Consider the following 15,242-nt stretch of genomic DNA (forward strand, 5'->3'; position numbering starts at 1 on the left):
CCTAGCTACTGAGAGGCAGGAGGACTGCCTGAGCCCGGGATTTGGAGGTTCCAATGAGCTGTGATCACACCAATGCATTCCAGCCTGGGTGACCGACTGAGACCCTATTATCTTATTGATATTTGGAATGTTGGTATTGTTATTTTGAAACAATTGTAGGATTTTTATAGGATAAAAACAAATAAGTGGCTGGGCACGGTAACTCACACCTGTAATCCGAGCACTCTGGGAGGCCGAGGCGGGCGGATTATTTGAGCTCAGGAGTTCGAGACCAGCCTGAGCAAGAGCAAGACCCCGTCTCTACTAAAAATAGAAAGAAATCATATGGACAGCTAAAAATATATATATAGAAAAATGAGCCGGGCATGGTGGCGCATGCCTGTAATCCCAGCTACTCGGGAGGCTGAGGCAGGATTGCGCGAGCTCAGGAGTTTGAGGTTGCTGTGAGCTAGGCTGATGCCACGGCACTCACTCTAGCCCAGGCAACAGAGTGAGACTCTGTCAAAAAAAAAACAAAAACAAAACAAAACCACAAAGAAAAACAAAGCAAGTAATAACGATAACATCATTTGGGAACAAGACATTTCCAAAAGAGATGAGATACAGGCATAAAAGCAAAAAGTAAAAACCCTGTAACTTTTTTTGAGACGGGTCTCACTATGTTGCCCAGGCTAGCCTCAAGCTCCAGGGCTCAAGCTATCCTTCAGCTTCGGTCTCTGGATAGCTGGAACTACAGGTACACGCTACTGCACCTGGCTAAAATCCTGTAATTTTAAATTAAAAATGTAAATATCAGTATGAAATCATGATTTCCTTTTCCCTTCAAAGGATGTATATTTTTTAGCTATGTTTCTGAGTAAGGTCTAGAAGAAATGACAACCTAGTATCAATGAGCACTCCAGCACCCAGACTGTGATCTCTAAATATAAGTACTTTTTAAAAAAAGCTCGGGAGCTCTTCAGAGAAATGGCAGATTGCAAGTTTGGGGCAGAATACATGCAACGGGTACCTGAGAATTTTACTGTGCCAGAAATCAAGGACTAAATACACCAAAAATAAAAGACATCACATCAGAACAACACATGAACTAATGTGAAAGAACTCTCACCGCTCTAGAGTGGTCAATTTGGTCATCAAATTAATGATGACAGCAATGGATTCAAACTTATCAAATATATATATACACATACATATTTTTAAATACATGAGTTAATAATAATATTCCAAACAAAAGAAACATCAAATTCTGAAATGACAGAGTGAATACCTTACTGAACCCACTCTCCCACAAAGGCAGCAAAAATACTGGCTAAACAGTGAAAATCGACCATTTCAAAATTTTGACATTAACCAAAGGCACAGACAAACTAAAAAGCATCTATTCAAGATAAGCTACTGTGGCCGGGCGCGGTGGCTCACACCTGTAATCCTAGCACTCTGGGAGGCCGAGGTGGGCGGATCGTTTGAGCTCAGGAGTTCGAGACCAGCCTGAGCAAGAGCGAGATCCCATCTCTACTAAAAATAGAAAGAAATTATATAGACAGCTAAAAATATATATAGAAAAAATTAGCCGGGCATGGTGGCACATGGCTGTAGTCCCAGCTACTCGGGAGGCTGAGACAGGAGGATCCCTTGAGCTCAGGAGTTTGAGGTTGCTGTGAGCTAGGCTGACGCCATGGCACTCACTCTAGCCTGGGCAACAGAGCGAGACTCTGTCCCAAAAAAATAAATTTAAAAAAAAAAAAAAAAAAGATAAGCTACTGAGCCTTGGTTAGGACAGTATAGTGTGGCATTTTACGTTGGAGCTATTTATTCCCGTATCTCTTCCCTCTCCAGCTCAAAAAGAAAATTTTAGAATTGAAAGACTAAATAACCAAATTAAAAGAGAAACCTCTATGGATAAGTTCAACAGCAGAATGAAGCAAACAGAGGAAAGAATGAGTAAAATTCAAGACAGAACTATAGAAAACACCTAATCCAGAAAACAGATTGAGAGTCAGGTGCAATGGCTCATGCCTATAATCCCAGCACTTTGGGAGGCCCAGGTGCGAGCATCGCTTGAGGCTACGAATTCAAGATCAGCCTGGGCAACACAGCAAGATCCTGTCTCTACAAAAAATTTTTTTTAAATTTAGCAAGGCATGGTGGCACACACCTGTAGTCCTACCTACTCGGGAGGCTGAGGCAGGAGGACCACTTCAGCCCAGGAGTTCAAGGTTACAACGAGCTATGATTGCACTACTGCACTCCAGGCTGGGGGACAGAGCGAGATCCTATCTCAAAAAAGAAAAAGGGGAGGAAAAAAAGTGAAAAAAAAAAAATGAAAAGAGCTTTATGGACCTGTAGGACATTAGTTTCATCAAAGTTCTAGAAGAACGAAGGGCAGGGCTGGAAAAGTATTTGAAGAAATAATGACTAAAAATTTTCCAAACTTAGCAAAGGATATAAGCCTATAGACTCAAGAAGCTGAAAAAACTCCAAACAAGACAGACTCAAGGAAATCCATGTGAAGATACACTACAGTCAAACTTCTGAAAACTAAAGACAAAGGGAAAAAAAAATCTCGAAATTAACAAGAGAGAAACATCTCTTTTAAAGAGGGGTGTGGGGAGTTGGGGAGTGTCCAACAACAGCAGATTAGAAACCATGGAGACCAAAAGAAATTGGCACAATAGTTTTCAAGAGCTGAAAGAACGAACTTTCAACACAGAATTCTATATTCAGCAAAAATATCCTTCTAAAGAATGGGGATCTTAACACATTCTCTGATCAAAGGAAATTAAGAAAATGTATCACTAGTGGACCTACCCTAAAAAAAATGACTACACGAAATTCTCTAAATACAAATAACAAAAGAAAAACTCTTAGAAATTAGGAAAGAATAAATGACAAAAGAAGTAGTCAAAATATTGGAGAATATAATACCTTTTCCTTCTTTTAAGTATCCTTAATTATGTATGACAGTTTAAGCAAAAATTTTAATAATGATGTGGTTATCAAAGTATGTAGAGAAAATATTTAAGATAATTATAAATAACAGAGAGTAAAAGGATGTAAAGGTAGGTAAGATTTCTATACTTCACTCAAAAGTAACAAAATGATGATTGTGATAATTATGTATATATAATGTAATACCTAAAGCAACCACTAAGAAGTTATACAAAGGGATACACTAAAAAACACTATAGACAAATCAAAATGGAATTCTAAAAAAATGTTCAAGTTATCCACAGGAAAGTAGGGAGAAAAATAGGGGGAAAAAACAGAAAATAGACAAAAGGGCAAACTTGAGCCCTAACATATCAATAATTACATTAAATGTAAATGGCATAAATACACCAATTTTTAAAAATGACTATATGCTGTTATAAGAAACTTACTTCAAATATCATGATACAGCCATGTTCAAAATTAAAGGATGAAAAAGATGTACCATGCAAATATTAATCAAAGAAATCAGGAATAGGTAAATCAACAGACACAGAAAGTAGATCAATGACTTCCAGAAGTTGGGTGAAATAGGAAACCACTGCTAATGGTTTATTTTGGGGGGTGATGATGTTCTGGAATTGGATAGCAGTGATGGTTGCAAAACTTTGTGAATATAACATACTAAAAACCACTGAATTATGTACTCAAAAAGGGTGGATTTTATGATATGTGAATTATATATAGCTCAGAAAAATTATACTTCAATAAAGTTGTTTTTGAAAAAACAAAACCCCAACAGTAAAAATAAAACTTTATTAATTAAAAACAAACCAATTAATAATAAGCCAAAGACATGAAGAGATATTTCATCAAGGAGGATGTACAGATGCCAAGTAAGCATATGTAAAGATATTAAACATCACTAGCCATTAGGGAAATGCAAATTAAGGCCATGATGAATTGTCACTACGCCCCTATCAGAATGGCTTAAATAAAAGTAATGACAATACCAAATGAGAGTTAGGATGTATGTAAACTAGATCTTTCATACACTGTTGGTAAGAATATAAAACGGTACAGCCACTCTGGAAAGTAACTTTCCAGTTTCTTTACTAAATATTATCTAGCAATCATGCTCCTGGGCACTTATCCCACAAAAATAAAATATTAGTACACAATTGTTCATAGCAGCTTCCTTAAAATGTAATAGCCAAAAACAGGAGATGGAGATAAATGAAATGTACTACAACAGGTGAATGGTTAAGCAAACTGTAATATATCCAAGGAATACCACTCAGCAATAAAAAGGAACAAACTATCAATATACACAAGAACTTGGAAGGATCTCAAGAGCATTAGTTTGAGTGAAAAAATCCACTATCAAAAAGTCATATACTGTGTGATTCTATTTATGTAAAATTCTTTAAATGACAAAACTACAGAGAGAGAGAACAGACTAATAGTTTCCTGGGGTTAGGGAAGGTAAGGAAAGAGAGACAGGTGTAGGAGCTCTTTGTAGTGATGGAATAGCTCTGTATCTTGACTGAGGTGGTGGTTACAGGAATCTACACATGTGATAAAATGACAGAACTGCACACACTTTATACCGGTATAAATTTCCTGGATTTTCTATTGTATAATAGTTATACGAGATGTAACTAAAGGGAGAAACTTGGTGAAATGAATATGGGACCTGTTAGTACTATCTTTGCAACTTTCTTTGAATCCATAATTATTTCAAAATAATTAGAAAGTAACTATCAAAATTTAAATGTTAAAGTCTGTTCATAATCGTTATTTATTTTTTCAGCAAACATTATTAGTAGCCCCTAGCACCAGGTTCTCTGCTAGGTACAGGAGATGACAATGAAAAACAACTGATGACTTCAAAGAGTTTCCAGTTTAGTGGCAGAAGAATAACTCAGATAATATAGCAATAACACAGCAAGTAATATCATTCTGTACTCTAGAGAATAAATTCTGCTCAGTAGGACCAATACCTGCATCAAGCTGCTGCTCCCCGTTCATATCCACAGCATATGGGCTATGTCCTCCCAACAAAAGGAAAGGACTAGGGTTCTGCTACGATCTGAAGATTACTTGAAGGTTTCAAGCATCTGTTCAATGGGCATCCAAGGATCCAAATGAAAGTGCTGAAAAATCAAAAAGAATACATCAACAGCCTGAAGCACAAGAGTGTTTACTCATAAAAGATGGCACTTGGCTGAGTTGAGAGATGTGATAAAACAAAAACAAACAGAATAGATGAGATAAGAGGAAAAAACTGACATCATTTCCAATTTTTTTAAGAGATGGTGGTCTTACTCTGTTGCCCAGGCTGGCCTCAACACTTCTGCCTCAGCCTCCTGAGTACAGAAGGGACTACAGGCACATACACTTACACCTGGTGCACACACTACACCTGACTTACCTTTACTAATTTTGAAAATTCTGTCTATGTGTGTGTGCACATGCGTATGTGTAGAGAGTAAGTGCTATCAACATCTTGATAAGGAATCTAAAAAATCACAACAATTTAACATATACATGCATCATTACCCTTTAAACTTAAGATTACCATACTTACCATAATTCCTATCCACAAAAATGTCAATTCCTAATGGTTTCCTGGGAGGGCAGAGTTCGCTTTCAATGTTCTGCCTTACTCAATGAATATGGGTCAGGATACAGTATATTGCTTTATTTAGTTTTCCATTTCATCTATCTAGAATATTATGTAGAACCAAATATATCAACTATATTAGTCGACAATTATATTAACTTTAAAAAAAACCTCCAAAATAAGCTCTGAACCATTTATTCTTTACTGGGATATAAATCACATACCAAAATTTCTCATTTTAGGCCGGGCGCGGTGGCTCACGCCTGTAATCCTAGCTCTCTGGGAGGCCGAGGTGGGCGGATCGTTTGAGCTCAGGAGTTCGAGACCAGCCTGAGCAAGAGCGAGACCCCATCTCTACTAAAAAATAGAAAGAAATTATATGGACAGCTAAAAATATATACAGAAAAAATTAGCCGGGCATGGTGGTGCATGCCTGTAGTCCCAGCTACTCGGGAGGCTGAGGCAGGAGGATCGCTTGAGCCCAGGAGTTTGAGGTTGCTGTGAGCTAGGCTGACGCCACAGCACTCACTTTAGCCTGGGCAACAGAGTGAGACTCTGTCTCAAAAAAAAAAAAAAAAATTTCTCATTTTAGATGTACAAATTAGTAATTTTTAGTAAATTTACAGAGTTGTGTAACCATCACCATAATTGAATTTTAGAATATTTCTATCTCCATTAAAAGAAATCTCATGCCCCTCACAGATCCTCCCCATTCCATCCCTACACCCAAGCAACCACTAATCTCCCTTCTATCTTTAGAGATTTTGCCTTTCCTGGACGTTTCACATCAAAGGAATCATACAATGTGGTCTTCTGTGTCTGGTTTATTTCACTTAGCATATTTTTCAGGTTCATCCATGTTGCAACATGAAGTAATCTTTTTTTTCTTCCTTTACATACCTATAAAACAATCTGAGGTATTATTTTAATATGTGCCAAATAGATTAGAAAGAATAAAAGAAAGAGGGAAAGAACTGCTGTAGGAAGGCGTGGCATAAACTAACCGCAAGGGCAACGATACAGAAAACTACAAAAGTGCAATTAGGTACTTAATAGCACAATTTGGGGGGTGATATTCTGCAACTCCATACCTCTCAAAAAGTTTTGAGTATGTATTAGAATCCCTAGTAACTGATTCTCATAAACAATTTTAATCATTTAGAAAAGATTAGCTTAAATTTCAATATATTCTTTGACAAGGTATCAACTACCTAAAGTACAACAGCTTCAAATGGGAAATAGGGATACCTAGGTTCTAATTCCAGCTCTACTGATAACTAGCTATGCAATATTATATATCACCATATTATATCAATTTTTATCTGTAAAATGAAGGTCTTCAGATTATAAAATTTTATTTTATAATGAGCATAGAAAAGTTTTAATAATTGTTAAAATTATGGATGTCCCATTTGCAATAACTGCCAGTTTTCCCAAATCATATCATACAATATAAGCACTGAAACCCACACTTTCACAGATAGTAACAAATGAATAGAAACTTGAGGTCAGGTGACATGTACATGCCTGTAATTCCACACTTTGGGAGGCCAAGGTGGGAGGATTGCTTGAGGCCAGGAGTTCAAAACCAGCTGGGCAACATCATGAGATCCTGTCTCTACAAAAAATTAAAAAATTAGCTGGGTATGGTGGCAGGTGCCTATATAGTCCTAGCTACTCCAGAGGCTGAGACAGGAGGATCACTTCAGGCCAGGCATTCAAGGTTACAGTGAGTGAGCTATGATTGTGCCAGTGCACTCTGGGTAAAAGAGTAAAACCCTGTTGAAAGAAAAGAAAAAAACGAAAAGAAAGGAAAGAAGGAAAGAAAGAGAGGGAGAGACTAAGAGAGAAAGAAAGAAACGAAACTTGAGAGTGACATTTAAAGCCTCTAAATGTGCTCTCTTCCCTCAGTTTACTTTGCTACCTCAAGCCCAAAACGTCCAAACTGTACGATTCCACCTACTAATTCATTCACTCCCCATGTATTTATCAAACACCAGCTCACTACCATGCACTATTTTAGGGGATAGGGATAAAGCAATCAAGAGATGCATGAGTTCTGCTTTCATGAACCTTATTTTCAACTAGGGAGAGACAAATTAAGCCAACAATTTAAAATAATTATTTAAAGTGCTATGAAGGAAAAGTACTAGGTGCTATGACAACCTAAAGGCAGGTCTAACCTAAACTGAGAGGTCACTGACAGTGTCCCTGAGAAAATGATATTCAAGCTGAAACTAAAGAGGAAATAAGAGTTATGAAAAAAGAGGATAAAAGAAAGAATATCCAGGCATAGGAAATAGCATATACATAGGCTCTAAGGTGGAAAGCAAGTGAGGCCACTGTGGCTGGAGCATGTGAACCAATACTAGTACAGAACAGATTGGGTGGGAAAAGAAGGAATAACAGGAGCTAATAATTACTGAGGATTTTACTATGTGTTGGGCACTGTTCTAAGCACAGAAACATATTAACCCACTTAAGAGCCCCAACAACTCTACAAAATGACCATGATCATCATGAGGACACAGGCACAGAATAATTACCTGACCTGCCCGGGGGTCCACGGCTAATAAGTAACAGAACTAGGTTTTGAACGAAGCAAATGTCTAAATTCTATGTCCTCAAACACTGTATTATATTATCCTACCTTTCCATCGGAAGCAACTGTGTGGGGGTTTTTTAAGCACGAGACAGAAATGATCAAATCTGTGTTTTCAAAGAGATCACTCTGGACACAAACAAAGAAATCATAAAGGAGTGACAGCAAAGAAAACAGAAGAGTATAAAACTTCTACATGGCAAAAGACAACATAAATAAAATGAGACAAATGAGATGGGTGAAAATATTTGTAACATATAAAAGATAATAGGTTAATTTCCATATACAAGTTCCTGTAATTCAATAAGGAAAAAAATAAAAATGGGCAAAATATGTAATTAACCACATTTAAAAAATCAGAGCTAATGCTCATAAAATGTGCTCAATCTTAATAGTAATAAAGAAAACAATTTTTTTTTTTTTTCTGGACACAGAGTCTTAGTCTGTTGCCCAGGTGACAGTAGAGTTGCGTCATCGTATCTCACTGCAACCTCGAACTCTTGGGCTCAAGCGATCCTCCTGCCGTAGCCACCTGAGTAGCTGGGCCTACAGGTGTGCGTCACCCCGCCCAGCTAATTTTTTCTATTTTATTTTTTTAGAGACAGGGTCTCCCTATGCTCCCTGAGCAACCCTTGCTCAGGCTGGTTGCAAGCTCCTGGCCTCAACTGATCCTCCCGCCTCGGCTTCCCCAAGTGCTAGCATTCTAGGCATGTGCCACAGTGCCCAGTCAAACATTTTTAATGACATACTTTTTTTTTTTTTTAACCTTTCAGATTGGTAAAATTTTTGTAACTAAAAATATCCGGTGTTGACAAGAAAGGCAGAAGAATGAGAGAACTTGGGAGTATAGACTGGTCCTAAATCCACACACATATACAAGGCTACATAAGCAAGTGAAGGACTATATTATGTATATTAACTTTTTAAAATCCCATGTCCTCTGTTTAGTTGGCTATGTGCTTTTGAAAAATGAATTTATGCCAACTGTATAATTTGTAAAAGAGAGATTAACAGTACTGTACCCACCTCACAGGACTGCTAGGAGGATTAAGCAAAATAATCCATAAACAGCACTTAGCATAGAGCTGGCTATGTAGTAAATGCTGAGTTAATGTTAACTGTTATGCAATGTTGACAGGTTCAAGTTCCTTTGGCACTTACTTATCTACTTATTTACTTATGTATTTTATTTTATTTTTGAAGACACAACCTCACTCTGTTGCCTGGGCTAGAGTGCAGTGGTGTCATCATAGCTTACTGCAACTTCAAACTCCTAGGCTCAAGCGATCCTCCTGCCTCAGCCTCTCCAGTAGCTGGGACTACAGGCCCACATCCAGCTAATTTTTCTGCTCTCTATAGAGACAGGGTCTCACTATGTTGCTCAGGCTGGTCTTGACTTCCTGGCCTCAAGCAATCCTCCCACATCGGCCCCCCAAAGTGCAGGCATTATAGGCATGAGCCACTGAGCCCAGCCCCTATGGCACTAATTTAGTGGATCATCTCTACATATGAAGTCTTGACACTCCAACATGGGTTTGATGGAACAAAGCCAGTGCTAAACAAATACCTGTAGGTTCACTAGGCTTTGAAGATGTCATCTACTGTTCATGTTCATAAACTCTTGCAACATGCTAGAGTATTTTGTACAGAGAGCCACATGGTACAAATATAATAATAAAAATAACAAATGAAGCTTCAAAGCCAAAAGACAGGCAGTGGGAGAAATACAAGTCTTATGTAGTGAAAAACTAAGGCTGTGACATTTTTTCAATCTTATATCATCACTTAGATTTAAGCCAATGAGCAAATGAGTTCATCATCTTAATAGGATCATGAGAAATAAGCTGAAGGCTTGCTGTGGAACATCAGTTAGCTCTCTCTCTATTGCTAGCCTGCTCTCTTTTTATGTGTGAAGAAAAAGACAGTAAAATATACAAGGGCCTAGTATATAAAAATATAATTCACTTTTCATTTATTTTGTTTCCTATTCATATTAAATTGTTTTACTGTCTTCATTTATTTTATCATTGATTTTGGTATTATCATTCCTCTTGTAGTGACCAGACACATTAAGAGTTATTTATTTAAATAAGTTCTCATGAACTAAGTGATCTGGACCTTGCTCATCTTACATAATATTTTAGTAAATTAAATAGGTGCCTAGTTGTAGGGGGTTCTAATAAAACTTACTAAAGCCAGAAGAAATTTTAAGCACTTCTAAGAAATATAAATAAAAATTTAAAAGCAAAGCTAATCGGACAAAACAATCTTTGAAGTGAAATACAAAAAACTAAAACTAAAACTAAACCCAGGCAGAAAAAACCAAACGGAATTTGCAATTTCATTTTTAGTAACACATAAATGTAAATAAAACCACCATGGAATAATTACATTTTAACTGAACTTTAAAAAGATCTAAAAGTCATCTGAGCAACAAACAGTTACACAAAATTCTACCTTCCATCCTGTTTTAGATCACACATGTGGTCCACACTCTAAGCCTAGTAGTAGTAACCTGGCTTCATGTTAATGCACTTTGTTTTCAAAGCTAAGATCAACACTGAGTAAGAATATTACATGGGGAAGTTACAGTAACGTAAGAGAGATTTCTGTGGGAAGGATCCTAAGCCAAATGATTAACATGTCTGACATACATAACTTTTAAAGGGAAGGATAGGAACTCAGTGTGGCTCTAAAGATTGCTGATATGTATGGTGACTGGAAGAAAATGCTTTAAAATTCAATAAATATTTACCAGACCGTTAACAGAAAAATTCCTACTGAAATGTTTGCATTTATACATCTATCCCTCAACTCAACAGCTGTAAGTTCAGCTATAAGTTCAAGTATGCTGTTAAATATGGTAACTGCAACAATTCAGCATATCAGATGCTCCGTTTTCAGATTTGCAAAGTTAACCCTGCCCTTTACAGTGACTATTAGTGATAGAGTCACCCTACATATCCCTGTATTTTCTGTTCCCCAACAGGTGTAGATTTCTGTGGGCCTTTCACTCTTCACAATAGTCAATCCTCACTACATATCCTATTGACTACCTAAACTAAACATTGCGCTTCCATCTGTCAAATGTCAATGTAACCTGATTATTAGGGGTAGAAATCTTCTATTATTTCATTAGGCTATTTGCTGCTATTATTTTTATTGTTTTAACCCATTGCTACATGTCTGACTAGGGAAATTTTTAAAAATTCAGTCTGATAAAGTCAAGTTTTGGTGCAATGCTCACAGACATAGACAAATCTTAGCCATTCATATCATTTCAATTAAGTCTGACTCTAACTTAACTTTTTCATGATTATGTAAACTTGACAAAGGGCATATCTAAGTTGAACAAACTGGTACTAATAAATTTATAAAACCACTAAAAGTTTTAAACAAAACCCAGAACTCAAGAATAACCTAAATTAGAAGGAAAAAAGCCAAATCATGAAGCCAATATTTTTAAAAGATTATTTTGGACCAACAATGAGAAATTGTTAAGTAAAATATAGCCCAAACATACAACGTACCATATATGGCCATTAAAAACTGGGGGATAGACATGCTTGTAGCTCTGACTCGGGCAGGACAAAGGCAATATATGTGACCTAAACATTTGTACCCCCATAACATTCTGAAATAAAAATAAATAAATAAACCATCAAAAAGTGGGCAAAAGACAAAAAAACAAAAATTGTGTTAGAAGCCCAGCACAGTGGCTCACATGGCTGTAATCCTAGGACTTTGGGAGACAGAGGCAGGGGGATCACTGGAGCTCAGGAGTTCAAGACCAGACTGAGCAACAGCGAGACACCGTCTACTAAAAATAGAAAAAATTAGCCAGGGGTGGTGGTGCACCTGTAGTCAGCTACTTGGAAGGCTGAGGCAGGAGAATCACTTGAGCCTAGGAGTTTGAGGTTGCTGTGAGCTAGGCTGATGCCACGGCACTCTAGCCCAGGCAACAGAATGAGACTCTGTCTCAAAAGAAAAAAAGAAAGTATAGCATTTTTTCTAAATGTGGTGATAGAGCTGGGTAGGGTGACGGGGTAGGTAGAAAGTTAAATAGTGTATGGATAGGGGAGGCTTCACTGAGCAGGGAACATATGGACAAAGACTTGAAGGAGCTATGGAAGGAAAGAGCATGCTAGGCAGAGGGAAAAGCCAGAACAAAGGCCCTAAAGTGAGAGCATGTGAATTGTGTTCTAGGAACAGCAAGGAGGCCAGGGTAGTCAGCACCAAGTAAGCAAGCAAGAGCAAGAAGGAGGAGAAGAGGCAAGAGAGAGGTCAACCTCACATTGCCTGCCATACTTCCAGTCCCCTTTGTGAGTACTCACCTATAGCCCTTAAAGAACTATAATTATGAGGTGACTCTACTCCTCTGGTGGTGATAAAAACATAACAGCAATGTTGATGGGAATGTAGAATGGTGCAGCTACTTTAGAAAACAGTTGGACAGTTCCTCAAAATGTTTAATACAGAATTCCCATATGACCCAGTAATCCTACTCCTTAATGTATACAGCCAAGACATAAGAAAACATATGCCCAAACAAAAACTTGTTCACAAATGTTTATAACAGCATTATTCACAATAGCTAAAAGGCAGAAACAATTCAAATGCCCATTAAGTAATTAATAGCTAAATAAAATGTGATATATCTAATACAATGGAGTATTATTCGGCCATAAAAAGAAAGGGGCTGACCATCCTCTAGTCTCGGCCTCCAGAGTAGCGGGGACTATAGGTGTGCATCACCATGCCTGGATAATTTTTCTATTTTTTATAGAGACAAGGTCTCATGATAATACCCAGGCTGGTCTCGAACTCCTGGCCTTAAGTGATCCTCTGGCTTCGGCCTTCCAAAGTGCTAGGATTACAGGTGTGAGCCACCACACCCGGCCAACTATGCTTTTAAATAACATTATTCTCATTTCAAATATAGAAACCAATGACAAAAAAAAGAGACAGAATCTTTGAGTTATCATTAGGATAAGCAACAGAAGGAAAAATGAAATACCTTGGCTGTTACTGCTTTGTATTAGTCAAAGTAATGCTATGCTTTAACAGATAAATTTTAGTTGCTTAATCCAACAGATATTTCTCACTCAGATAAAGTCCAGATGGGTATTCCTAACCAGTAGACAACTCTCCACTGTGCAGTAAATTCATGAAACCAAGAGTCTTTCATCACATAGCTCTGCCATCTTCAACAAAAGGCTTCTCAAATTGTCCAATGTAGGGGATCATTCATGGGAAGTTTTCATGGGCCAGGCCTGAAAGTGGCACATCCCTTTCATCATGTTCCATGAATGAAAATTCAGTTGCACGACCCTGCCTACCTACAAGGGAGGATGTGAACTATCATGTAGTTCTTCCCACCATTAGTAACAAGAGTATTTAAATTAGTAATGCCATTCTCTAGAATTTATATTACAAGATAACAATAGTTATATTATTTTAAGAAGGCTCTATGGATCAGTAGCAGTAATACTATGAACTTCATGGAATTCTTTTTCAATCAATAGATATTTACTGAGCACATATGATCTGCTGTACCCTATTCTAGGTGAACAAATTATTTTAAAACCTCCCCTCATGGCTCTCATAATCTACTGTGAGTAGAGAGTCAATAAATAAATACATACAGTTGAGCCTTGAACAACATGGATTTGAACTGCACAAGTCTATTTACATGCAGATTTTTTCAATAAATATATTGGAAAAATTTTTGGAGATTTACAACAACTTGAAAAAACTTGAAGACAAACTGCATGCCTAGAAATATTGAAAAACTTAAGAAAAAATTAGGTATTTCACAAATGCATAAAATACATGTAGATATTAGGCTATTTCATCATTTATTACCATAAAACATATACAAATCTATTATGAAAGGTTAAAATTTATCAAAACTTATATATAGACTGTACAAGGTGCCATTTTCAGTCAAGAAAAATGTAAATAAACCTAAAGATGCAGTCTTAGCTGCATAAAATTAACTGCAGTACATACCGTACTACTGCAATAATTTCACAGCCACCTCCTGTGGCTATTGCAGTGAGCTCAAGTGTGGTGAGTGTCCATTAAAACCCCATGTGAGGCTAATTATCTCCAAGTGAACAGTTCGTCTCTCCAGCAAATTGCATATCACAGTAAAAAGCGATCTCGAGCAGTTCTCACGTATTTTTCATCATGTTTAGTGCAATACCGTAAAGCTTGAATACCACCATGGGACCCATACAAAGTGCCACCAGTGATGCTGGAAGTGCTCCCAATAAGCAGAGAAAAGTCATGACATTACAAGAAAAAGCTGAACTGCTTGACATCTTCGGTAGATTGAGGTCTGCAGCAGCAGTTGCCCGCAATTTCAAGATAAATGAATCCAGCATAAGAACCATCATAAAGGCCAGGCTCAGTGGCTCACGCCTGTAATCCCAATACTCTGGGAGGCGGAGGGGGGCGTATCATTTGAGCTCAGGAGTTCAAGACCAGCTTGAGCAAGAGCGAGACCCCGTCTCTACTAAAAAAATAGAAAGCAATTAGCTGGACAACTAAAAATATATAGAAAAAATTAGCTGGGCATGGTGGCACATGCCTGTAGTCCCAGCTTACTTGGGAGGCTGAGGCAGGAGGATCACTTGAGCCCAGGAGTTGGAGGTTGCTGTGAGCTAGGCTGATGCCATGGCACTATAGCCTAGGCAACAGAGTGACACTCTGTCAAAAAAAAAAAAAAAAAAAGCAGCATCATAAAAATTCGTGAAGCCATTGCTGCAGCCACACCAGCAGGTGCAAAAACCTTGCACCTTTTGCAAAATATCCTTTACCTCATAATGAAAATGCAGATTTTATGTGGGTGCAGGATTGCTATAAGAAAGGCATACTTACAGACTCTAATATGATTCAAGAAAAAGCAAAGTCATTACATGACAACTTAAGGCAAAAGGAAGATGAAGGATCTAAAGCTGTAGAATTTAATGCCCGCAAAGGATGGTTTGATAATTTTAGCAAGAGGTTTGGCTTTAAAAATGTCAAGATAACAGGAGAAGCAGCTTCTGCCAACCAAGAGGCAATAGATTGAGTTCTCAG

General features: G+C 37.6%; 1 protein-coding gene across 8 annotated transcripts in view; it reads right to left on the reverse strand.

Moving 5' to 3' along the window:
* Positions 1–15,242, reverse strand: part of SFMBT1 (Scm like with four mbt domains 1) — a 129,804-nt gene that overhangs the window by 55,987 nt on the left and 58,575 nt on the right. For 7 of the 8 annotated variants that reach the window (XM_069475887.1, XM_069475880.1, XM_069475882.1 and 4 more), the window contains one exon: positions 4,932–5,084. In XM_069475887.1, the coding sequence (XP_069331988.1) occupies positions 4,932–4,959 (28 nt within the window). In that variant the 5' untranslated portion in view covers positions 4,960–5,084. Of the gene's footprint in view, positions 1–4,931; positions 5,085–5,518; positions 5,579–15,242 lie in introns of those variants that run through there. The other variant, XM_069475886.1, reaches the window with a different exon arrangement.

Source organism: Eulemur rufifrons, chromosome 7, assembly GCF_041146395.1.
Source record: "Eulemur rufifrons isolate Redbay chromosome 7, OSU_ERuf_1, whole genome shotgun sequence".
Classification (NCBI taxonomy): domain Eukaryota; kingdom Metazoa; phylum Chordata; class Mammalia; order Primates; family Lemuridae; genus Eulemur; species Eulemur rufifrons.